Source organism: Panthera pardus, unplaced genomic scaffold (assembly GCF_024362965.1).
Source record: "Panthera pardus isolate Hobbes unplaced genomic scaffold, ASM2436296v1 HiC_scaffold_10, whole genome shotgun sequence".
Taxonomy (NCBI): Eukaryota; Metazoa; Chordata; class Mammalia; order Carnivora; family Felidae; genus Panthera; species Panthera pardus.
This window is the reverse complement of record NW_026526655.1, coordinates 65,862,166-65,890,058: the sequence shown is the minus strand read 5'-3', so window position 1 is coordinate 65,890,058 and position 27,893 is coordinate 65,862,166. Positions and strand designations below refer to the sequence as shown.

General features: G+C 36.4%; 1 protein-coding gene across 1 annotated transcript in view; it reads right to left on the bottom strand.

Moving 5' to 3' along the window:
- Positions 1–21,892, bottom strand: part of SCN7A (sodium voltage-gated channel alpha subunit 7) — a 79,363-nt gene extending 57,471 nt beyond the window's left edge. Inside the window, exons 1-2 of the mRNA XM_053908035.1 lie at positions 21,575–21,892; positions 2,370–2,608 (exon numbers count right to left, since the gene is read on the bottom strand). Of these exons, the coding sequence (XP_053764010.1) occupies positions 2,370–2,608; positions 21,575–21,584 (249 nt within the window). The 5' untranslated portion in view covers positions 21,585–21,892. The remainder of the gene's footprint in view (positions 1–2,369; positions 2,609–21,574) is intronic.
- Positions 21,893–27,893: the final 6,001 nt, after the last annotated feature.

The following is a 27,893-nucleotide window of genomic DNA, read 5'->3' as shown; positions in this document are numbered from 1 at the left end:
CTGATGGCTCATGAGAATGCAATTAAAGAAATCAAATTTAATGAATATAAAAAAGGTTAATTTTATTTCAGAGAAAATAAGGTATGGGATTACAACAGTAAAAACGACCCAATTCACTGAAATATTTTATTAATCACTAGTAATTATCTATGGTATAAAAACCGCTTGTATGTTATCATTGACATAAACACACCTAAAACAGAAAGTTACATTATGTAAGATAAATGTATTGGAATATAGAAACATTAAATCCAAAAATAATGAAAGATTAGAAACATCCTAAAAATGAGTTATATATGTATACATGTGTACATATGTGTATCTATATTATATTATTATATATTATAGAGACACAGTGAAAGTATCTACCTACGTATGTATGTCTTTGCATGTATGTCTATATATACACACATACACATATACACTTTTATTATATATACATACTCATTTGGAAAATTCATTTATTATGGTGTGAGTAAAAATACATCATATATATTGAATATTATATAGATTATACTATAACATAATATATAATGTAGTATATAATGCAATATGAACAATATAATATACTACATGATATATATAAAATACAGTCTATTATATACTATAGAATTATATATGACATAATTATATATTAGAGGTATCTATGGTGACTGTATATTGGTATTTACACTTGTGTATATATATAAATATACTAGTGAATATAAATATGTATATTCATTGATAGTTTATGAATACATGTTCTAAATGAAAACCAAACTGCTACTTCTCCTCAATAAAATACTTCCCTAATATACAATCTGTGGATGTCTGTATTGTAGTTATTTTCCCTCTTTCCATTTGAAATGCAAAGAGAAAAATAAAAGGGCCAAGAAAAATCTGATTATTTAAAATGTGCTTTCTGTTATTTATTAGAACAATCTCAAACTTCATACAAGAGGTAATATATGTGTCATCAACTAGTTTATGTTATTGTGAAGTAATGAGTAAATTCCAGATATAGCAATTATTCTCGATAAAGTTTAAGTGCTGAAATTATTTAATTTTAGAATTATTTATTGGTATGCCCCCCTTAACAAAATAAACAATATAATTCACATTTAATGATTTTGCATCATCATTAATAATACTACTTTTTATACTAAACTACCTTACAATTTTTGGCTTGTTTTATTTTTAAAAACCCTTGGTTTTGTCTTCAATAACAAACTTAGATTTGCCTACCATATCTGTATACACTACAAAGAACTCAGAACTCTGCTATATTAGAGTCACTTCTAAGGTTATTATGTTTTATCAACTGTTAGGTCTTATGCATAGCAAAAGTAAAAGCAGAGATAATTGAGATGAGGACTTAAGATTTTCACTAAAATGTTCTGAGGATTTTACAGGTGTTTTATAGCTAATGCTGCATAACACCCATGGAAGCTACCAGAGATACTGGAATCTTTGTTACTCTATACATTTACACTGTAAAATGCCAATACTCTTCTGTGGTGCCAAATACTTCAAAGAGTTATAGTTATGCAAAATCATCACTTTGCCTTTCATCTAGAGCCTTTGGTTCAATTCCATTTTGCCCATTTGGTAATTATCACTGAATGCTTTACAAGAAAATCAAATTACATTTGTCCACAATAGGGCTAATCCTCATATCTCCCAAACTTGGTCTTTTTAGAGTTGTTTCAATTTTGTTAGTACCACCACCCTTATTCCAGGCTGGAAATCTTGGTATTATTAGTCTGTCTTCAAATCCTGATATTTCTTCTCAGGTTTGTTACCTTTTCCCCTCCTCTGAGACGCTCCTATAATCCAGGCCCTGTGACTGAAGGCCTGGACTACTCTCTTTTCTATATCATCTTTCTGAGCCTATCTCTTCCATGTAAATTTAGAAATATTCATATTAAGCTTACTTAAACATTGCATTCATCACATCAGCCTTTGGCCACCACATTAAATCCATGTTGACATCTTCATTACTTCATTTTATTCCCCACAACTTGCAACAAGGGTCTAGTTGTATTACCACCCTGCCTCTTCCCATTCCAATTAATATCAAGATTTTCCCTTTGCATTGTGAAAATCTGAAGTGTTCTCTAAGTTGTAACTCAAATTCTACTTTCTTGAGGAAGACTCTTCCAGCTTTGTCAGCCCACACTGCTTTCTGCCTTTACTAAGCATAATTACTCTTATTTTTATCATTTTTGTGCTTGGCCTTGGATTGTGCAATTATTTAGCAGATTCTTCAAGTCATTCTGGGGATAAGACAGGAATTCTTCATTCTTTTTTTATACTATCTCAATTACATTTTTTGCATATCTGAAAAAAATAATGAAAATGCAGTCATGATAACTTCAATTAATCCTTACATTTTTATTCTTGTAGTAGGGGTCCACATCTTCCAAAGGCTCCGACACCATTCCTTGAGGAAGATTCCCATAAACAAGTGGAAGCTCTTTTCCAACTTCCAAGTCAGTGTTTGGCTTTAAATCTTTTCTTTGTTCCTCATTGTGTTTTTTAGCAATATGCTGTTTCATAAGTTCAAGAGACTCCCTGGTGAAGGGGACAAGGCCTTTTGGTTCTGGGGACGCCATTTCCAATTTTGTACCTGCAAGAAATGTATTTTCTTCAGTTCTATATAAAATTTGGGTATATAAAGAAAAATTTTAAATTGTAAAAGCTTAGGATATGAATAAAAGTGAACACCAAACTGAACACATGCTTTCAAGGAAAATTCCCAGGTTTTGTAGATATGAGTTGTTAGATTAGGTTTTGTTATACTTGATACTATATTTATTTGTAAGTTCATGCGTAACCAATTCTACTTCATAACCAATTCTACTTCATTTACACATCTACTGAATTCTCTTTGTTTTATTAAAATCTGCCTTTCAGTTTCTCTCTCAAATAAAAGAGTTCTAAAGTTCTAGAGACTTTTGAGGAGCCAAATCCAATTATTCCTCTCTTAGCTGTATTTAACCATTAATTAGACTTATCTTCTTTAAGCTCATTTTTCACTGCCTTTGGGCGCCATTCTTCTGTGTCTCCGCTAATAGCTCTATTACTTCCTTTAACTCAGTTCTTCATGACAATTTTTAACTTTGATACCCTTTAAAATTCTGCCTTTTCCATATGTTATATCTGTTATTTGGTGAATACATAGGCAAACACTGAGTTTCAATTACTATACATGGATATTTACATGTACATTTCCCAAAACACTCTCTTCCCTGAATCATCTATGTGGCAATTCCACCAAGTAAAAACAAGATTCATTTTTTTCCTGAATGACTAGAATTGCTCTTTTACCTTTTAGCCATTGAAAAAAACAAGGGGCACCTGGGTGGCTCAATAGGTTACACATGGGACTCTTGATTTCGTCTCAAGTCATGATCTCACAGTTCCTGAGATCAAGCCCCACAACAGGCTCTTCACTATCAGTGTGGAGCCTGCTTGGGATTCTCCCTCTCCCTCTCTCTCTGCCCTTCCTCCACTTACATGTGCATGCTCTCTCTCTCAAAATAAATAAATAAATAAATGTTAAAAAAATTCCTCTGCACTGAGTTTAAAAAAAAAAAGAAAAGAACCAAAACAAAAATAAAACCACACACACAAATACACAAACTTAATACCTTGAAAATTACTCATGAAATTTTTGTTTGTCATTAATTCCTCTGAACAAAATAATTTTCCTACAATTATTTTCAATTATGTAGTTAAATATTATCCATTATTTACGTATCTATGTCATGGTAGTCATCTTTACAATTCTATATCTGGATTGCTCTAGTAGTCTCTACAGGTATCTCTCAGTTTTTTTGTTTCTTTGTTTTTTTATTTTTTTACATTTATTTATTTCTGAGGGAGACAGAGAGAGAGAGAGAGAGACAGAGAGAGAGACTGGGGGAAGGGCAGAGAGAGAGGGAGACACAGCATCCAAAGCAGGCTCCAGGCTCTGAGCTGTCAGCACAGAGCCCGATGCGGGGCTTGAATTCACGAACCCCGAGATCATGACCTGAGCTGAAGTCGTACGCTCAACCGACTGAGCCACCCAGGCACCCTGGTATCTGTCAGTTAAAAAAAAAAATTGGGGGCGCCTGGGTGGCTCAGTCAGTTGAGCGTCTGACTTCGGCTCAGGTCATGATCTCGAGGTTCATGAGTTCAAGCCCCGCGTTGGGCTCTGTGCTGACAGCTCAGAGCCTGGAGCCTGTTTCAGATTCTGTGTCTCCCTCTCTCTCTCTGACCCTCCCCCATTCATGCTCTGTCTCTCTCTGTCTCAAAAATAAATAAACGTTAAAAAAATTTAAAATAAAAAAAATTAAATGTTTATTTATTTTTGAGAGAGAGACAGAGACAGAGCATAAGCAGGGGAGAGACAAAGAGACAGGGAGGCACAGAATCCCAAGCAGGCTCCAGGCTCTGAGCTGTCAGGAGAGAGCCCCATGTGGGGTTTGAACTCACCAGACATGAGATCATGACCTGAACCAAGTCGGAGGCTCAACCAACTGAGCCACCCTGGAGCCCCTAGGTTTCTCTCAGTTCTAGGTCTTTGCCTATTTCAAGTCATCCTACAGGCCACTGAAGTTGGTCTTCATTAAATATAATTTCATGCACAAATTTCCCATTTACAAACTTTGTTCTATTTTCTCATGTAAAAATATGTTCTTTTGCTGATTTTCTCCATCCTAATTCCTGTCAAACACATTTCACATATCACAGTTTCTTGATGGGAGTCAAAATGCTTTGAATTAGTATAATTTATAAATACAATCTACAGATAACGAAATTTGCCCTTACATATAAAATCTCCCTTTAAAATATCTAATAAGCTTTCAAAATTGTATTCCTTATATAGAATTCCTTGAATACATATTAAACAGTTTCTTAATGACTCGTGGTTATAGACTAGTATAAACAAAATCATAAACCTTGGAATTAAATAAACCTACGTTAAAATACTAAATTCTGTTACTAATATTCTTAGCAGTCTCAGTAAAATTACTTGATAATCTTGAATCTGTCAGTCACAAAATTGGGATTCCTTTTCAGGTTAAATAAGGATAAATAGAATTATATGGGTGAAAATGCCAAGTACAGTGGCTGGCACACAATAGCTGGGAAGTAAATATAAATTTTTATTTGTGATAAGATTTTATATCTTAGTAATGGACCAAATTTAATAGAATAATTCATAGGAGGAATACATGTAAGGTTTTGAAATTTGAATGAAAACAAACCATCAGTACAAGTGCAGTAGATGTGTTTTTGCAGCAGAGAAAACTGCCAAGGGGGTTTACTTAATAGTAATTGCAGTATAAATCAATACTGGTTTGTGTCTGCCCAAAAATGCTAATATAACCTTTGTCTGCTTTGAAGGAAGATGGAGGAGACAGTCTTTCTCTATTCTGCTGCATTCCATGACCACATCCAAAAGGCCTGTATGTAAACTGAAGGGTCTTCAGATGGGGTCAGAATGTTGATTAGACTCAAGTCACATCATCTACAGACCGGTTAAAAGAATGGAGAATATGTTAGTTGAAGCAGAAAAGACTCAAGTGTAACGTTATTGTTTCCAAGTATCTGAATGTTTCTCACATAGAAGAGAAATTAGATTTAACTATTATTTGGAAAAAAAAAAAAAAGAAAAAAGGTGAACTAGGATCACTGAGATGAAGCCAGAATAGATTTGATTCAAAATAATAAAGTACTTTCTAAATAGCTGCAAAAAAATGGAATAGGGTGATTTGGACGTTAATCTTCCCTGTAACCAGCCATATGAAATCATGGACTTGTTGACAGTTGAGTAGGATAATTTAAATGGGTCCAAATATTGCTTGGTTGCTGCCTTATAATTTTAGAACTATTCAATCTTAAAATCGTTGAATTGAATTTTTACATAACCTAAAAATATCACATGAACTAAAAGTCTGGGCTATTAGCTAAACTGAATCTATGCAGCACTGAATTAACAAAATCAAAATCTTTTTTTTTTTTACATTTTTTCAGATTATAATAAAAGTACTTTTAATATCTTATATTTTTAGGGATCCATCATAATTCCTAACAAATATTATTAAGCTTGCATATGTAAAGAATATTGTTCTTAAAAGTAGACCTAAAGGGAGGTTCAAACTTATTGCAAAGATGCTATTGTTAATGAAAACACTTTTGGATGCCTTCCATTGAAACCTCAAAATTCAATTTGCAAGCCAGTCTTCTTATTACATAGCCTAAATATAATTTTCTTTTTTTTTCTGTTATCACCTCATACATAGCAAAATAATCTTTGATTCCTTATTCCATCACCTACTAGCTGTGATACTTTGATAACATAGTTTGCTATACTTTCCTCATATGCAAACTCTGGAATCCTTTAGGTACCTCACAAGGTCATAAATATTAAATCAGACCATATACAGAAAGTCTGGACCGCAGTACTGATTTTGTCAGTGCTAATTCTCTCTTCTAACCCAGTCAGTTATCCCAGAATACATCTTTAGTAATAATTTGATGTTGAATGAAACTACTCTGGATTGTTGACTAGGTGAATGAATGGACAGTAGGCATTATCTTCTATGATATGACAAAGAAACGCAAGCACTTATCAGATGGAAGTGGCTTGCATCCTACTTTTAGATGGCTGAGTGAAGACTGTAAATTATTGATCATTAAATCATAATTCAATGAAAGCATTTCTGTGGGGAATTTATAAAATATGGTCCAGGTACTATGCTTCCCAGTGAGTGATCTTAATATAATGCTAAGGCTTGAAAAATAGAAAGATTAATAATCTGTCCATTAGACTACTTTCAAAAAAAAACTGAATAGCTAAAGTAAGCTTTTGGTAAGAATGTATCAAAGTAAACTCAGACTTGGACTCTAACAAGTTCCAGTTGTACTAATATTTTATACTTTTGATGAAACTGCAAGCCAATTCTCTTGGACATCAGTTGAAAGAAGCAGAGCCAGCATCAGTATGGGGAAAAGAGGTACGTTCTTATAGGAAAAAGATTCTCCTTAAAACAAATTTTAAGCATTTGAGATAAGCCAAAATTTATCATAACAATTATGGCAAATATAATTATAGTTACAATTACTGAGTGACTACGATTTGAGAGGCATTCAACGTACATGTTTTTAATTCTATTGCCTCATATTCTCACATATTATCCTTGTGGTCACCATTTTACCAGTCAGGGGAATAGAAATTGATGAGTTTCATGATGTCTCCATCACTGTATAGCTAGTTATGTGGTGGAGGGAGATGTTAACTCAGGTATGTCTAAATCTAAATTTGAGTATCTTTATTTTTGTTGTTGTTGTTGTTTTTAATTTGAGTATCTTTAAATGATAACACAAAAGTGTTTATAAACTGTAAACTTTTAGATAAGTGTAAACAATTGATACCTCAGAATGGCTACCTTAGAGATACTAAAAAACCAATAGGCTTACTGGGGTAACTTGCTTTACTAAGTAACTGACAGATTGACTTCAGGTAGGACTGTCCGGAAATTTTCTTTATGTAAGTGTCGAAGTCAAATATTTCAGAAAATTTTGTAAAATTGAAGGTGAGCTAGCATAGAAGACATTAATTTGGAAGGGAGGAGGTGCTGTCTAGTAATGTAATCTACATAGATTGGGGAAATTTGTTGTTGTATGAATCATGGTGGGACTCTTACTGCAACAGAAGTGGAAAAGACCAGAAAATGTAGATAATGACTTTTCCAGGGTCTTATGGATCTAAGGAGTGACAATGTGATCTTGCCAGACAAAACAAATGCATCAGCTCAAGATTTCTAATTTAGATTTAATGACACAAAATAAGAAATGCTGTGGAGAATCCCTTCTTTTGCAATAGAGGCAGAAGCTTCATCAGGAACTTCCATAAGTTTTGGGAGTAACAGTAGCAATGGAGCCAGTGGCAGTGACCAGTGCTTTATTTTTGGTGGTTTGAGCAGAGGTATTATGCCCACTGTACTGGTTCTGTCGTATGATTTTGGCTGTGGTCTTGGCTATGACTTAACAGTGCTCTGCCTATGACTTCTTCCCGTATTTTCTTCTGTAGATACCCAAATTTAGGATCACTGAGAATTGAGTTTTAATCTATCATACAATTTTATTTTACCCAGAGTGATTTTGTTATCACCATTAAGCATAATTTTTTAATGTTTATTTATTTTTGAGAGAGAGGGAGAGAACGAGCAGGAGAGGGGCAGAAAGAGGGGGAGACACAGAATCTGAAGCAGGCTCCAGGCTCTGAGCTGTCAGCACAGAGCCTGATGCAGGGCTCAAACCCGTGAGCCATGAGATCATGACCTGAGCCGAAGGTCAGACACTTAACCGGCAGCACCACCCAGGCGCCCCTCATTAAACATAATTTGAAACATTAGTATAATTAGAATCTACATAAAAACTGAATAGTTTGTTTCAAATAAGAATGGGAAAATAGAGGTTATTACATAGCTGATACAAGGAAGTTCACGGAAAATGCTTTTTACCTCCATTATTTTCACAATTAGGGTGAATATTCTCTTTCTGTTAGTCATTTTAAATCAAATTTAGAACCCATATTCCATAAGGCCTTTGGAGCATGAAAAAGCATGCAAATGAATTTGGTTTCCTTTACAGGCATTTTGAAGTTCAGGCATTCTCTGCCTTCTAGTTATGCTGATGGTGTGGGTTTGTATAGTTCTATTTGTTTTTATTTTGTACTGTATTGTGTGGAGCATATATGTTGAGGTTCAGAATTGGGCAGTTTCCATTATCCTTGTCCATATACTTCTTACAGTCAAATAAGATTGAGATGGTTCAATAATTTAAATGCAAAATAAAATTTAAAAAAATCTAAACAATGAAACTTATTTGAAAAAACTTAAGTCAACATATTCATACTAATTTAAAATGGAAGTCCTAATTTCATGATGCAAACTGCTGGCTAGGATTTGAGGAAATAAGCATTCTAATTAACTTTTTTTGGTAGTGTTAATGGTACAACTTTTCTAGAAGGAAGTCTGGCAGTAGTTATCTAAATTACTCAGATTGCTAGGGTAAGGTGCTCTGAGCATTATTTTAATAGTAAGAATAAAGCAGGTAACATGTATTTCAGGTGCAGCTGCTAAAATAAATAAATAAATAAATAAATAAGCAAGCACACAACACATACATACATATATACACATGTATATATACATACATATATATCGGGATCGTATGACTGATTGCAATACCACAAAAAGAATATGGAATATGGAATATGGAAGAAGTACCAGTTTAGATTAGGGATGGGAGAGGTAATGTTCTGTATTTTTGGGGTTTGATGCGTATCTGAAATACCTAAAAGGAAAAATTCAAAGATTAATTAGAAACTTGAATCTGGGGCTTAATAAAGATAATTAGATTGTATATGTTTGTGCATATGTTTTGTATACATACATAAATGTATGTGTATATATTAGTACATATATACACATATAACTGTATATGTATATATACATATGTGTGTATATATGTATGTATGTATATATATATATATATATATATATATATATATACACACACACACACATATATACCAAATATGGATATATAGTTATATAGATATATAAATAGTTGAGGTCCAAAGAGCACAAAAGATTATGTGTACTTGTAAATGTGTGAAATTCTTTATGGAATGATATTAAGGACAGCTCATTGAAAAGCATCTACCTATCATTTAACATTTGAGATTTTAAAAAATTCAGAAAGTTATTTGACATATCATTACTAATAAGTGTTTTAAGCCACATGGGTAAAATATTAAAAAGAGATATCATAGTCAAAATATTGAAAACACTAAAAGAAAAGTGACATATATTAGGTAACGATAATAAGGATGATTACTGGCTTCTCATCATAAAAACACAGAAACCAGAAGAGTATAGCAATGTCTTTAAAGTGTTGCAAGGAAAGAAAAAAAGGTAAAGCTAGAATTCTACAGAAAGCAAAAGTATTTTTCAAGAATAAAGACAAAGATATTTTTATTTATTTTTTAATTATTTATTTACTTATTATTTTGAGAGAGACAGAGACAGAGAAAGAGAATTTACTTATTATTTTGACAGAGAGAACAGAGTTGGGGAGGGGCAGAGAGTGAGAGAAGGGGAGAGAGGATCCTATGCAGGCTCCACATTGTCAGCGCAGCACCCCACTGAGAACCTAAAGAGAACCGTGGGATCTCATGAACCCATGAGAACCGTGGGATCTCATGAACTGTGAGATCATGACCTGAGCCAAAGTCCAGAGTTGGATGCTTAACTGACTGAGCCACCCCGGTGCCCCAAAGATATTTTTAGATGTTTCAGATGGAAATTTAGATCTTCAAGAAGAAATGAAGAGAAAGAAAAATGATAAATATTTGGGAAAATATAAAATATATAAAGCTAATTACCAAAACCAGGAAATAGCCCAATTGTCCATGAAGTGAATAGACAGAAAAATAAAAACTGGCATATCATATAATAGAACACAGTCCAACAATAAATAATAAAAAAATGAACTACTGGTATGCATAAGGAGGACTAAGTCCAAAAATATTATGATGAGTGAAAGAAGCCTGTCAGAAAATACTACAAACTACATGATCCACTTTATATGAAGTGCCAGAACAAACAAAACTAATCTCTAGGTGTGGAATAGGAACTGACTGAAAGGGATGATGGAACTTTCTGGGGTGATAGTAATGTTCAACAGCCTATTAGGACTTCAGAGCACACAGGCATACACATTTGTGACTACTGATCAAATGACACCCTTGAAATTTGTGCATTTTACTTGGTTTTACCTTTAAAAAGCCCATAAACAAATACTGGGTTCTAGTTAAATATATGAATTATGAAGTGTTTATGCGTGAGGCCTACTGGTATTTGCAACTTATTTTGAAAGACAATATGAAAATGTGAAGAATTGATGGATAGTTTGAGGAATGCATAAATAGATAAATGATAAACTAAATATTATAAAATGGCAATTGAAGACTCTAGGTTCTAGGTGTGTGAATGTTCATTATACAGTTCTGTCAATTTTCCTATATGTTGGAAATATTTTATAATAAAAGTTTGGGAAAAAGTTTGGTTTTGGGGCTAGATTATCTGGATTCAAACCTGGGCTTTAGCATTTTCTGCGACCTTGAGCAAGGTACTTAACCCCTCCATTCCTCAGTTCTTCAACCATAAATGTAAACAGTAAGTGCTTACTTCATACGGTAATGTGAGCATTGAAAGAGTTAATAAGTATAAAGTACATAGAACAGTGCCTGCCAGGTACTACACAATAAATACTAGGTATTACTATTTTCAGTCCTTTAAAGCATGGTATTTTTATGTTTAACCATCTTTTTTTTTTAACATTTATTTATTTATTTATTTAGAGAGAGAGAGAGAGAGAGAAAGAGAGAAACAGAGACAGAGAACAAATGGAGGAAGGGTAGAGAGAAGAGTGTGACACAGAATCTGAAGCAGGTTCCAGCTTCTGAGTTGTCAGCACAGAGCCCGACCCGGGTCTCGAACCCAAGGACAGTGAGATCATGACTTGAGCCAAAGTTGAACACTTAACCGACTGAGCCACCCAGGTGCCCCTATGTTTAACCATCTTTTTAATTGAAATTATGGCCCTATTTCCTGGAATTTATAAAAAGAATATGCAGAATGTCACCTAATTTCTTACTGATAAATCAGTGATGATAATATTCAATTATAATAATTGCAGTACTATGTCATCCTTAAATAATTTTCCATACATAAGGAGTTCCACTTTTTACATTTTCTTTTGCTTTATTTATTTAATCTCCTTTATCATCAGACTTCTAGATTTTATTCGTGCTGCTTACAAGTTATTTGCTTCTCTCTGCTCTCTCTTCTAACAATTGCCTCTGCTTGTTAGGTATAAACACCATACTAATCGACTGTAGGGTGGCAGCCCGAGATCTCCAATGGAGAAAGAAAATCAACCTTACTTTAAGTGTTCTGGCACTTCACGGGGCGCCTGGGTGGCTCAGTTGGTTGAGTGTCCAACTTTGGCTCAGGTCATGATTTCGCGGTTTGCGGGTTCGAGCCCCGCGTCAGGCTCTGTGCTGGCGGCTCAGAGCCTGCAGCCTGCTTCAGATTCTGTGTCACCCTCTCTCTCTGCCCCTCCCCCACTCACACTCTGTCTCTCTCTCCTTCAAAGGTAAATAAACATTAAATTAAAAAAAAATAAATAAAATAAATATTCTGGCACTTCATAAACCTTCTCCCTCCTCCCTATCCCTAAGTGTCATTGTTTTCTTATCCAGAGATATAGCTGGAAGGGTTGAAATTGATGAAGGTTGACTCCTGGATAAATAAGGCATAACACACATCTTTTTAGATTCCCAGATTCCATGCAGCTTTAGAAGAAGCTGATGGTATTTCTCTTTACCATAAGTATAATCTAAAACATGTCACAATTGTTACCCAATGACTTAATGTCCCAAGGGTATAACTATTTCAATGTGGGAGGACTAATTGGAAGGCAGCTTGCTGGACAGACCTACCATGTGATGGAAAATAGCCATTTACTCCTGTAAGCATGCAAGCTCTAGTCTCCAAAATTGGCTCAGGCTTCGCTCCATTTATTGCATAACTAATTTATATTCCTGGATTCTTCTTGTATTTATATGTCTTTACTCCAGTGTGACGATCACTTTCTTTATTCCAACTATTTTTCTTGCCCTGTTATTGTTTTACTCTTTCCTGACTTAAATGACTTCAGATTTATGGCTCTCATCTTTTTATTACCTGTGGTTGGGTTCTGCCCAGAGTTCAGCCAGTTTTGGCTAAGGCTCCTCAATATGTGTGTCTGATCCAGGATTGACCTACTCTGGGTCCCCCTTCTGGGCTTTTGGTGGCTTCAGATTTCCTGATTGCTCACCTCCATCCTTCCTTAGTTCCCTTGCCCTCATCCCTCTCAGATCCCTGGAGTACATTATTGGAATATGTTCTCTTGCAGAAAGAACTATGTTATTGTTTTTATTTGTAGTTCTACATTTTAATATTTTAATTTCAGATATATGGAAAAAATTAACTTTAATTTTTTTAAAAGGTTGTTCTTCATTTTTATATGTCATATAGGGCAGTACATTTAACAATGGTGTTTCTTTTTGACATAATTTTTTAGCAATCATTTGTGGAACATATGCTTATTAAGTGCCAACACTAGAACTACTGATAAAATATAGTCACTGAATTTAAGGACAATGAGAGACAGACTTTTAAACAAATAAGAAGCAAGTCATCTTGGTCATTTCTGAAAACTAAGCTTTAAGAGCAACAAGGACTAAAAATCATCTTCAACATGTCAAAGTTTCCAATAATCTCAGAACAATTAATGTCTCTCTTCTTGAGGGAGGATAAATCTAGGACATTAAGCTTCAGAATGATACAATCAATATACACAATAGAATTAGAAGTTCATAACAGTGTCAGATAATAAAGTTTCCCTATTTGCATCTGATTGCAGAGCTATGAAGAACAATGAACAGAAGGAAAACTTAGCGACAGTTGAAATACCAGGAAGGGATGCAGTTGACTAGGAATAGGATGCCACTATGCCAGTGATAAAGTCATTAGAAAGTGAGGTTGCCAGGAACACAAAAATGAAGTTGGTTCTGCCTCAAATATTCCCAACTGAGTCTTGCAGGACAAGAAAGATTTTGGTTTCCTACCAGTGAGTCTGGGAAAGGGGTCTAACCCAACATTCTAAACCACTCTATGTCCCAGATGTCTCCAGATATTCTCAAAACTTCTACTGCTTTGTGAAATTGGCTTCTAGACTTTCTGAATTATCCCTTGTTACTCCAACAAAATGAGAAAGTTGTAAAGGAGCCAGGATCTTCCTAGAATTGTATTTATAGTGAACCCAATCTGTCATATTCTTGACCAAAAATTTCTGACCAGAGCCCATTACAGCTCAACAATTGAGAGAAAAATATGCTTTGTTCCTTCCCAGAGGAATGCAAAGGGGCTCTGTTATGCAACCAGACTCTATAACTTGCCTTTAATACTGAAGTCCTTGATGCATCTGGCTCCCCCAATATGCAAGACCTGATTTCCTTCTGTTTAAAAAAAATCCAAAACTGGCACTCTCCTTGGAGCTCTTGGGAACACTCACAACTAGCTGACCTCCATGAATATCCTCTTAGTCTGCATGAAACTGTTACATCCCCATGAACCTTCACTGTTGCCCACTTTTTGAGCAGTAGAACTAAGCTCGTAAATCCACAAACTATGCCCCAAATCTGTGACCAGATGGAAGAAGAGTTCAAAACCAGTTGTTTTGTATGGCCCACCATAGTCTGGCTCTGGGTTAGCTTGAGATAGGCACAAGACCTTCAACAATGTACCAGACCTCGGGCAGCTGACTAGATAAGGTAGTCAAATCTGCAGTTCACAAATACTGGGGCTTCTGAGAGGACAGAGACGGTGAGAGGATGGTGGTACTGAGAGTTGTAAGGAAAGAAAATCCTCTTAATGCAGTTGATTTGAATTATACCAGCCTTTCACTGCATATTAGAAATCTCCTGGTGCTAATATTGAAAATCTAGGAGGCAGCAACCCAACCTGAACAGATAATTTCAGAATACCTTGGGCGTGGGCCTCTTGAGATGAATCTAATGCAGCTTGCTAGACAAAAAGATTCTCTTTTGGCATATACCCAAGCTTCTTCCACCCACCTTTATAAAGCAAGCAGGGACATTACATTTTGGGGGATTGTTTTTTCTTGTCTGAATTCCTAACTACGAGAGGTGGAGAATATACTAGAATTGCTGAGGCAAATACCTGCTTTAGAACATAACTTCTCCAGAAGATCCACATATTTTTCACTTCTTTGGGCACCTTTTCCCCCCTCATCTCTAAAATAGTCCTCATTCTCTGGATGCCTATTTGGTAATGATCTTACCAGATGTTGTCATTTTGTCACAGAGGTCCTGGTGTAAAACAGCTCTGATGTTTGAAATCAAAGAAATGCAGCTGTGACATCCACCTTATCTTACTTCCAGTTCCTTCCAAGATAATTTGCAATACATCTGATCTCATATTTAAGTAGCATGGCCATAAGTCACAGTTTGGGGGACAGTTTGGATTCATGTTTAGTGTTGAGAGCTAATTATTAATAGCACTCTCTTTCCTTTTCCAAAGCATCTTTAATTGCATGATGAATGACACAGCCATCCAAGAAGTGAGCCAATGCTCAGCCTCTTTATCTGAGTTCCTAGGGAAGAGGCTATATGGAGAATATTGTATATCGGCAACTGCAGCTGTGTCGTCTCAGAGACAATGAAGGACAGCCAAGAAAGGGGTGCCAGATGTTTTTCCTCTCTCCTTATCTCATTCCCTTTTGCTTCCCCGTCCCTTAGTTTGATTCCCTGAGTGGAGCCTGACAGGCATGCGGTCAGGCTGGGCAGACAGATTCTGCACATGTAGGAGGGGAATTCCCAGGACAGCCACAGCTTTCTTACCTTTTTCCTACCTTAGGGAATGGAAAGCACAGCATCTAAATAATCAACCTCTATGCTTTCTGGGAAGCTGGAGCTGATCCTAGGGATGAGCTAGGTTAGCTTTGCCAAAGAGAATTATGAAATGTTCCACTCTATACTAGATGATAGATATTTATTTACTCTCCTAATATATTTACTAAAAGATTTAGAGTAGCTTACAAGAATGTAGGCCATATAGCAAGATAATATAAATGAAGAAAAATGAGGCAAAAATAAAAACAGGACAGTAGATCCACAGAGTAAGGATAATATCCCAAATGCCAATTTTACTCTGACATGAAATAGGAAGTAAAGGGTAAAAAGACTTCTCGCTTAGTTTCCAAAGTATTTTCAAACAATTACGCTCTCAATCAGACATAGACAATGCATCGAGCCTATTGTGCCAGTGACATTCAGATAGCTCTAAAAAAAAAAGTAACAAGAGTAATGACAAGACTGATAAACAAATTAACTTGAGACTGGAAGGTACTGCATGCATAAGTGAAGGAGACAGAGTTGATGTGATCATTAAACAGAATCTATATTGTTGACAACATAGGAAGCATACCTGCTTTGGTGACATGACCAATTTAGGTTGACATTTTTGTTCACTGAAACCACTTAAATTCACTTCATATATACATTATGGCTTATACTTCATCCTTCCCACATTCTATAATGACTCAGAGCTAAATTCTCTGGTGCCGAGCCTTTTCCCTTAGAGCTTTCTATGACCTTTTTTTTTCTCCAGAGTTTAGAACTCAAATGATATTACAGGCATTGATTTTTTTTTTCTTATGGAGAATACAAAAATAATATCATTGTCTTTTAGGAAGCCGAAAGCTATGAGGAAAGATGACTGAAGCTCATGAAATTCTGATATATATGGATAAAAATTAAAAGAACCAATTATGTTTACAGTAAAGCTCTAGAAGACATCACTGAGACTCTTCTTAACAGATGCAACCTCGATATGGAAGCAATGTATACCCTCATACAGTTTACCTGAGAGTGTAAACAAGCATTTTTTTTTCTGTTTAGCAATAGTTTCTAAAATAAAGTTGCATGTGCTCTTTGGCCCAGCAATTAAGTTGTCTTACGAATATTCTTGTTGAAGTTTGAGATGTCACATTTGCAAAGATGTTAATCGCAACACCTTAGGGTGAACAATCAAATAGTCCACCCTAAGGAGCTAAAACCATGAATTTCAGTATGCTGCTATATAGAACACTATTTAGTAATAATGAAGAATGAGATATGTCTGTGCTCATATGAAAAGATTTCCAAAATAGATTACTAAAAAACTTAATGTTGAAAATGGCTTTCACTGTTCACCTTTGAATAAAGTATTTTATAAGAATTATATGCATACTGTTACATATGCTAGTGCGTGCATGTTTCCCCTCTGGAGAAAGTAAGCTGTTACATCTGTGGAAAGGGGTTGAAAAAATTTCAGGGGATTTTGTCATATTTCTGTCCTACCTTAACATAGTTTACCACATATATGTATTACCAAAATCCAGAAATGGAGACTTTACACACCGAAGGCTCAGGAATAAAGGACAGATTGATCAGAGTGGCACCAAACCACCTGGAATTTTGTAGCTGTCTCTTCATCTTGACTTAAGCTTACTTGGTTTTCTGCTTTGCGATCGTTTGTCCACTTGAGCTTCTTACTTCCTTAGTTGTGATTACCTAACTCCTACTCTTTTACCTCTCCCTAGCATACAGTTTATCTTGCCAGACTTAATTGACTTTTTCTCCTTTGTCCTTGGACCTGAAATCTTCCTGTAGCTCTGCTTTGCTCCCAGGTCAGCCTATTTTGGCTTCAATATATCCACTTAATTCTGGACTCCACTCCTTCTGACAAATTCAGCCAAGTATTCCTAGAACATATCATCTTGCAGAGAAAAATTGTAAATAAGTAACTTTCTCAAAAACATAAGTATTGCCATTTTGTTTTGGTAATATTCCTTAAGAATTTTATTCCAGGCATTCTTCTGGATTCAAAAGCTAGGAAAACAGCTTTGTAAATAAATGAGCACCACCAAAAATCCCAGCAGACAGGTCCCATCTCTCCTTAAATAAAAATTTCTCTTTTGAGAACTGAATTCCCCCCAGATCTAGTAAACTTGGATTCTAGTAATGGTTCATTAAAATAACCAGGAGCTGGGGTCCTTGTAAGTGTCTTTCTTCCAGACAGGAGGAGTGCAGGGTGGTACTACTTAAACTGAAGAGAAGAAATCTGGAAAAAAAATGTCATGACAAAATCTGAGCATCTGGTCTCAAATTCACTTACCTGAATCAGCCCAAAGTAAGCTCAGTGGACATTTGAAAGCCCTGAGGAGATGCAGGACAGTAAGTCACTGTGTAAGATGGAGTTTCACCAGGCTGAGCCATTATGACTAGCAATAGAGAGGGGGAAGGCTTCCAGGAACATGAAGGAAAGCTGCCCTGGTTTTAAGTATGCTCACTTGAGCTTCTCTATGGCAACCTCATGGTTCACAAGCATGGTTCACTTATTTCTATGGATACAACAATAACTTCCAAGCTGTGCCTGTCCAGCCCACCAAAACAAGCATGTTGGGGAAAGGCCAGAATCTTTACAAAACTAATTGTTCTTGTGACCCTCGTCAGTCAGACCCTTGACCAGAAGAAACTGGCCAGAGGCCATTTAAGAGCTCAGGAAGGAAGAATGAATTCTTGCCCTTGCTAGAGTAATACAAAGGAGAGATTGTTATGCATGTAACTTCTATAGCCATCAGCAATCCTGAGAACTTTTGGGCTATGGTTTTAGATGTGACCAGATCTGTGAAATGCAAAATTAAAAAAAAAAAAATTCCCCAACTGGTACATTCACTGGAATGCTGGAGGCCTCTTAGAATTGGCTACTTGCCTCTGCCCCTGATCACTCTGCAAGAGTTGGTCTGCATTTCCAGGATCTACTCCCACCCCAAAACTATTCCAGCTTTTCAAATGTAGAATCTAGCACAAAGATACCCAATCCCTTTTCAAATTGGACAGCAACTTTGAAACATGTTAGGGTGAGACTAATATGGACCAGAACCAAAGTTCTAGCCTGTAATCAGGTGCTTGGACCCTGCAACCCAGAATCAGAGACTGGTGGATCAGGAGCCTCACTCTGGCATTTGAAGTAGAAGGGAAGAAATATTCTACTCAGTACTATATATTCAATCAGGAACTATGGCCCCCAAATCAGCATCTTCTGGTTCTAGTTTAAAACCAAATGCTCTGTCTTAATCTCAGACTTTTAAAAGTCATAATTTCTCTGGCCTGGGCAGTGGGGAGCAGTTAGGGGGTGAGGCGGAGATTTTGTTTAGTGCTGATAGTCAGTCTGGCACCTAGCTGGCATACAATCAAAGCTGTCCACAGAGTGGTTATCCTCAGCTAGCAATAAGTTGAGTCAATTCAGTCAGAAATACTGCATATACAACAGAGATAACTGTTTGCCAGACAGAGGAGAGATCTCCCATCATCATGGAGTACAACTAGAATAAGCCTGATTTATAAATAGAAATGAATGGACAAATAACATGGAAATCATGATCCCAGTTGGGTCAAGAGATACTGACCAGATGAAAAACATCCCTATAAGCCCTCACATGAAAATGTTCTCTTTAGCCTTAAAGGTTTCCTCTTGCAGCATTGTGGAGGTGAGGGCTTACTTGCCTGGCCTTGGTTAGCCGACACTAATAGAAGAGAAAGGGACCAACTCCAGGAAAAATGAGATTTGTCTGTATAAGTTCATATGGTGGGTGACTGCATTGCTGATAGTTAGTCAGCATGGGTGGAGCTTACAGATGTCCTCTCACAACTGACCAAATGATGTTGGTTATTGAAAACGGTAGGACCAGACTCCCAGAAATCAAGAACGTCCTTTTTATACTAATGCCTCCACCATAAGCTTTCAAGACAGAGTCTTGGTAGATATAGGGTTGTCAGTCAGTCTCTGAGTATTCTGGTTGTGGTGTAGATCCTGTCATAATGAGATCTAGGGCTGAGGCATATTAGGATACTTCCTCCCTAAGTAAGGTTGTTTTCATTTCCAGAGTGCTTCATCCTACCTGGGCAAAATTAGTGGGAGTGTATATCAACTACCTTACAGACCCTTTCCCACAGGAGGTTGTAAGACAGAATGCCCAGTTCCTAGGTGCTTGTTTGGTTCTACCTTCTGATCTCTAGTGGAGACTTATGGACAACAGCAGGTTCTGGGGCCTGCCTATATTGTCTGGGGTCTATAGGTCCCTTTTCCTGAGCCTATACCCAATTTCAGGTTTTATAATTTTCAAACACATCGATGGGAAAGAAGGGGCTCACAGTACCTCTTACCTGAGTCCAGGATTATAATGAACCCCAGCAGTTAAGAATAGAATATTGTACCTAAACTTTCACTTCTCCTATATTAATTATTGGACCAAATAAATTCAGCAATATCCAATATACTTACATCCCAAGGAAGTAAGACCACATACCTAACATAAAATTTAAAACTAAAAAGAGGAGGGTAACACATATTTTGAGAATATTTGAAAGTATTTAAATATGAATTGTTAACCATGGCACACAATTTTTTGAGGATAGAGTCTCATGTTTTAGAATATACTTTAAACTGTAGAGGTGAGAGATCAGGACCTGGAGAGATCAAGATCTGGATTTGAATTTCTTTTCCTTTAGTGCATTGTAGTGAGGCTGTCAAAGATCCTTTTATGTTTATATTGAACTAGACATAAAATGAGAACTAGAATAGTGAAGTGGATAAAAACACAAAAATGATCCCTTATACAAGCAACAGTTACACATGATATTATAGTCACAAAACCTTAATGTAATTTGTGTCATTTAGTCCTTAACAGGATATGCAAGTTTTTGATGTGTCATTTACAAATAAGAAGAATAAAGCTTAATCAAAAGTTAAATAACTCTTTTCATTTTTGAAAATGAAAATTCATCTTTATCATTCTAAATCTCAAAGTCTTCTTCATTGGACTTTTAGCTCATTTTTGATTAGCCAAGTAACCTCAACAAATTACCCATGGGTCTTATCTTTATTTGTAAAACTAGCAGCTGGACTGTAGAAACTTTAATTAGGGCTGGAAAATGGCAGGTGCATAGGACTCTATTTATTATAGGGCCCAGATTCCTTTCTTTTTTTTTTTTTTCCTTCTGCCATAAGCTATTCTCCTGAACAAGAGGCAGGAAGAAAAGTATCCACAAAAAGTACCACCCAGCCTTTTCATTTCAAGACAGTTTTCTGACCAATATCCAAATTTGACTCCATCATTTCCATTAATAAAGGGAGCATATCCACATGTTTTTATTGTTTTTCCTGCTTTCACCAATATCCTAAGTATTCGAGGCAACATACAACCAGAGTCACAATGAATACATCATCACTTCTAGGAGAAAACCTCTAGAAAGTATGTATTTTATAGATCTAAACAAGGCAACAACAACAATGACGACAACAACAAACCTGTTGATACAAACAATACCAAAATGTCAAGCCATTTAAACTGAGCACACCATTTCCCATTTTCTATTTTTCTTTATTTTTAATTTTTTTATCTATGCCTCTAATTTTATACTGTTGATTCATACGTGAAAAGCACCAATCTTAAAATCACTAAGTTACTTAAAATAAGAGACAAGATTCCTTCGAAGTATACTCCATCCTGTGTAAGCTTTTATTCCTTCCATTCCATCATTGTGTCATGGAACCTAAAAGTCATTGCCATTATGACTAAAATTTTACACTAACAGAGCATCTGGGCTTCCGAAGCTTACCTGGTGGATGAGAAAAACTGACCACATACACAATGCAGAGTAAACATCCGCAGACCACTGCTGCTCTTGAAGTAGCTTGCTTAATTCAGGTCCAGAATCTAAATTTACTGCTGAAGACCCTAAGGGTGTGTATGGGGTGGGGCGGGCTGGGAGTGGGCTGGGGGTGGGTGGTAAAGGCTGGCAGCAGATGGCCGCTGTCACCATCCGGGGGTTGGGCACAGAGCAAGAAAAGGGACTTACTTGCTACCATGTGTCTGGTCTCCAACAGCACCTGAGGGAACCCTGAGAAGCAGAACTGGCTGGATCTCTTTTCTCCTTCTGGGCTTGTTTTTCATCCAGGATCACTCTGGCTTCCTGAGTTCTGGTTGCTCAGGAGGTGCTGCTAAGCTGGCGTTTGCCCTCACCGGCTGATGCTACTCAAGCCACGACGGCTCCTTGGTAAATGGGCCCCACTGACTTGCCATCTAGAAACTGCGTCTCTGGGGCGGCTGCTCAGCCACAGATCCAGAGACCCCTCCTGGCCAGATGCGCAATGGAGCAGCGCCTGCCGCCTTGAAGCTGTTTTTGTGTCCTTCCCACTCCTCCCTCCCCTCTCCGAGCCAAGCCACCCTCTCCCCCGCCCTCATTCCCAGGCCGGTGCTAGACTTCCTCCGGAGCGGACGTGGGCGGGGTGATGGAGACAGAGACCAGCAGCCGCCACTGCTGAGGCCAGAACGGCAGGCAGCTGCTGAACATCTCCTCCGCAGCTGCCAGGGAACGGAGGGGGCGAGACGAGGGAATCGCTGAGGAGGTGGAGGAGAGAGAGTTCTGCGAGGGCAGGAAGGATGGAGAGAAGAGGCAGGGCGGGATGCAGCTTTGACTGTGTAGCGGTGGGAATAGGAGGGAGGAGAGGGCCGGGAAAGAGAGGAAGGGGAACAACTCAAGTTTTAGCCTTTGGTTGCTTTCTCTCTCGCCTTGCCCAGGAGAGCTTGTCAGGGTCAATTATCAGCCTGCATTCAAATCTGAACTTTGCTTAGGCGTGGGGGTGGACGTGGGTGGGGGCGGGGGGTAGCTGTTTAGGAAAGCGTGGCTTGGAGCTAACCACAACCTCACTCTAGATTTCTTTCCCACTCTGGTGATCTGAGATAGGAAGGGCAGAGGAAAACATTATGCATACCTGGAAAAACTGGTGTGCAACAGTGAAGTCTGGGGGTGAAGGGAAAAGGTGTTGGACCTTCTTTCCCAAGTGGACTTTGGAAACTTTGCTATGCCATAGAACGTTCATTTTATAACCCTGTCTTGTTTGAAAATGAAGTTTCCTTGAAAGAAAGAAAGAAAGAAAGAAAGAAAGAAAGAAAGAAAGAAAGAAAAAGAAAGAAAGAAAGAAAGAAAGAAAGAAAGATTTCTACAACACACCAAGAAAAGATTACAAAAATGAGGAACAGGGAAAAGAAATCATGTATGTTTCTAAGAGGCTCCAAGTTTATATTCCAACGTGTGGGACAGAGGGGCAAAGTGGAACTAAACTAACATTGGTTCTGTGCAAATCATGTCAGAGACTGCATGTTTCATCCATGATTCACAGAAGAGGCCTTGTGACATGTACTTTCCTGGTTTAAATTCTACACGTTATAAAAAATTTCAAACATAAACAAAAATACAAGGAATATATAATAAACTTCTATGTACTCATCACTCTGCCTCAATCACTCTGCCTCAACTATTGTCAACATGTAGCCAATCTTGTTTTATCTATACTTGCCCTCCAACCTTGGTTTAGCTTCAAAGTAGTCCAGACATCGTATCATTTTGTCCAAAATTATATCAACATAAGCTTCTGAATAAAAACTTTTAAAATATAACCCACCCTCAAATACAATCCGATACTATTATCATACCTAAAAATTAACAATTACTTCATAGTGTCAAACATCCACTTGATTTCTTTTTAGTAGACAATGTACAGATTACCATCTTCTCTTTCCCACACTTTGTGATGACAGTACAAGTGAATTTTCTAATGCATAGAAGTTTCCTTTGGGGTAACCCAACTTATGTATTCCTTTCACCCAGGAAAACCTATGCATATTTCAGTACATTCAAACATAAGAAACATTTAACAAATTTAATATTAAATATTTTAAAGCTTAAATAAGATAATTGACATAAACTGCTTTGTATAATGCATAGTGAACAGGCAACTAATCTCATGATGTTGTACAAACCAGTAAGAGAAACAAGAGACAAATAGAAGGGAAACTAACGATGTTGGATTTATCTTCTGAGTTGGGCAATCATTTTTTGTTGTTGTACTGGAGCAAATCTGTTGCCACCATTGTTAGATAATATTGCTAAGTTGAGTTGACATATTTTGGCAATTATTATGCTCCTAATAATGAGTTGATGAGATTCTTTTGAATTGTTTAGCAAGGGGAAGCTGTTTGTTTTCCACACTTCTTCCTTAAGAACCTTATAATCATGTTTTCTAAGCTGTGTTTCCTAAGTATGTATTTAGAAGGTGGAAGCTCCAGACCTGCATATCCTGCCTTATCAAGAAAAACCTGCTTTATCACACTACACTTGAACCTGATCGGCCCCTAGGGGAATTATTTTCCTTGGAGCTACTTAAGTGGGGGCTGTTTTTTCTAACCTCAAAGACGTCAGTGTCAGGAGTGTGGATGCGACTCTTATTTTTATTCTGATTCCACATCACCACATCCAGGGTTGGTAAAACCTTAAGCAATTCTTCCAAAATGCAAACAAATCAAAATTCCTTTCTTGAACATATGTTCTCTACGTGTGCCATCTTTTTCTTCTTCTCGTCTAGCATTCATCTTTTAACTTTATGGGAATTCTTATTTATTACGGATTTACTTTCTGGTTGACAGTCTTCTCTTTTATCCAGACTCTTAGTATTGTTAATAACTTTCCCATCCATTTGGATGCCAACAACATTTGGATGAAACATCTAATAGTCTAGCTTCTGATTTCCTCCCTAACAGATGATCTTTTTCTCTATTCCATCTCAACCATAATTTCCACATTTTGAATCTTCTCATAGCTAGCAACTGGTTTGTTTTTCTCCATAACACTTATCTAGCATGCTAAATATCAATTGCTTATTTGTTTATTTTGTTTTATTCTATCAGAATGAATGCTGCATGTCAATTCTTGCTTGTCCCCTGCTATGAGGTAGCACTTAGAACACACGCTGTAATATAGTATGTAGCCAGTAAATTTGCTAAAGGAATGAGCAGCAAGCATGCCTCTAATTCACTATGTGCTTCTCAAAACAATGTAGTGATTCATCATAGAAATAGATCATAGAGCACACATAATATGAATATGACAATTGTTTATTGATCTGCTTTCATTTTGCCTAAACTCTGGTACTTATATTCTTTAATGCTTTTGTCATCTATAGGTATGAAAATTTCCCCTGGCTGTAGAATCTTGATGTAAATCACAGGCCTCCCTGAAAGGAAATAGTAAAAACAAGAAAGTCCAATTATATCTATGGGGAATACCAGGGCACTCAAAGAAATAAAACACTCAGCATCAAAGAGGTACTAGACATTGGTTTGGGATTGTTGTCAAAATCCAGGTTTAGAGATCTTTCAGGATGAATATAATGTAAATCATATTGTAGAAAATGTCTTCCTGAATCATTTGAATTTTAAAGATCTTAAGATTTTTTTTTTTTTAGCAAATACTAGTTAGCTTTCTACGTGTCATGTGCAATATCATAGGCAAATACCTAGAATCCTTTTTGTTTAGTCAATTAGGGGCGCTATAACATCCATCATGGCATTCAAACTTACAACCCCAAGATCAAGAGTCACATGCTCTGCCGACTGAGTTAGCCAGGTGACCCCATCCTTTCTCTTTTTGTTATCCTCATATACCTACATAAAGACAGTGCTACAAAGCCAGCATCAGTTCCTTATTACTATTTTTATGTGTATAGCATTCTACTTATGATTCCATTTATATGCTCGAGTTCCTTAGATCTATTCTAAGAAAATCTTGCCACAGTCTTCCACTCTATCCCAGGTTCCAGAACTATAAGAATCTGGACAGTGAATAAAACTGTAAAGAGTTGTTTAACAGTGTCAGAGGAACACAACAAACGGCTTGCTTATTAGCAATTCTTAGAAATGAAATAATAGACCATAGATGGCTAAAGCTCTTTGGGTTCCTCTTTTTTGTTGCCACAAAAGAGTGGGCAAAAACACTTTTAGAGCATTAATTATCAGTTGATAAATTTCTAAACTGATTTAAATTTCTTAGCTCCTTGGATGTATGTACATACATACCTGGATTGCATTTATATTATGTTTATGCATATGTTTATGTATATGTGTGTGTATATATATATATATATATATAAACATATAGAAATAACATATATAAGCATATTTCACATATATGCATGTAAATTACAATGGGATTTATAGACAAATGACAAGAAATTGCACATTTGTAATTATCTTTGTTTTCTATTTTATTTTTTCACTTGAAAATATTTTGGGCTTCTGCCAAGCTTCATTAGGAACTACTTGATACTTGATTATTGGATATAAAATTGAAAAATGGAATGCACTGTAATCCGTGTTTACAGAAACACATATATAAACATTGACAAAATGTTGGCTCAAACACTTTTATTACATCTTTTGCTTTCCCAAATTTTTCAAGACAAGGAGTACAGAAACCAGAAATTGCTAATGGGATTGTCAGTGAAACTATGTAACATTTGTTTTGTTTTGTTTTTTTTTTTAATATGAAATTTATTGTCAAATTGGTTTCCATACAACACCCGGTGCTCATCCCAACAGGTGCTCTCCTCAATACCCATCATCCACCCTCCTCTCCCTCCCACCCCCCATCAACCCTCCGTTTGTTCTCAGTTTTTAAGAGTCTCTTATGTTTTTGGCTCCCTCCCTCTCTAACATCTTTTTTTTTTTTTCCTTCCTCTCCCCCATGGTCTTCTGTTAAGAACCTATGTAACATTTGTAACATCAAAATGTTACATGAAGTGAAATGTAGATGAAAAACATTAAAATAAATGATTTAGGAAAGTGAAACAAAGAAGTCTGAACCTAATTGCCTATAGAGAGTGATACTGGTGAGAGAAACTAATCCTTTCTGCAGACAGCTAGAAAATCTCAGGTATTGAAGACACCTGGTTACCAAACAACTGGGCAAAGTTGGGTGCTATAAAAAGGAAGCTATTTGAAAATCTTTAGGCCACAGGAGGCCCAACTCTAGCCCATTCTGCTAACTGTTCTCTTCTTCAACTCTTGGTGAAAGATATGTTCTCTAGAAAATTGGGATTGCAGAGGCTAGAAATCCGAAATACTAAACACAAAGGAGAATGAAGTAAGGTGCTGGACTGAAAAGAGGAACATTAGTAAAAACTTGTATTCTTAATGTTGAGACTCCCTTCTTCCCAGGTTCTTTGCCTTCAACAATGCCCAGAATTCTAATAGTTACATTTTATATTTCAGAAGACAGATTCTAGCATCTTCCTCTAGAAAACATGATCTATCCCACAGGATAGGCCCATTGATTCTGGCAGTTTGGTGTCTTCAAGAAAAAAGCTGACTGATTACTGGATTATCCTAGAATAAAGCCTTCTATTCTACAGGGTTTATTCCCTCAAACTTCAAACACATGCATAAATGTATGGAGTATCCAATTGTTTAGTGATCACTAAACAAGAATCATTGAACATTTGAGGAATGTATTTAGCATGGCAGAGAGGAACTGAAACAAATCTATAAAAAGAAGTAACTGTGGACTTAGAGACAGAGCAAAGCATAAAAGAAAATTCAAAGACAATATAATTAACATGATAAATAAGAGTGATATATCCATTGAACAAGAATAAGATGCCCTATTTTAAAGGAACAGTATATGAAAGATCTCTTGAAATCTTTATCTATGATAGATGATGACAATGATGATGATGGTAATGAAAAAAGAGTTTGGATAATAAAATTGTGGAAACCACCAAGCATGTACAAAGAGTTGGATGGCAAGATATTAAAAATAAAATTTGAGAATAAATTCCAAAGTTTCAACCTTCAGCTGACAGGAATTCGAGAAAGAGAGAACAGAGAACAAGTGAGAGCCAATTGGTAAATAAATAACACGATAATTTCTTAGAATTGAAGAGCCTGTGTCTTCCAAATGAATGGACCCACAGAAAATCAATCAGTTTAAATGAAAATAGTTCCTCAACCAAAGAAAATCATCATGAAATATTATAATTTTTGGATAAATATTTAAAAAAACACCTAGATAGAACAAAAAAAGTGAGTTAAAGTGCAAGGGATGGTTAGTATACCTATTGCCCAAATCTTGAGTGCAATATCATTCTCCAATTAAAATTAACCAGGACTCTTTTGAGAAATGGCTGTTTCTAGGACCAGGCCTGGAAGTATACAGGGTAAATCTGGAGCATCTTGTAATGACAGAAAATAAGGGAATGCTAAAAAAAAGAAGAAGAAGTAAACACCAGCCCTCACATTAATGGGGGTGTGTCAAAGCAAAGGGACATGAAAGCCAAGTGAAA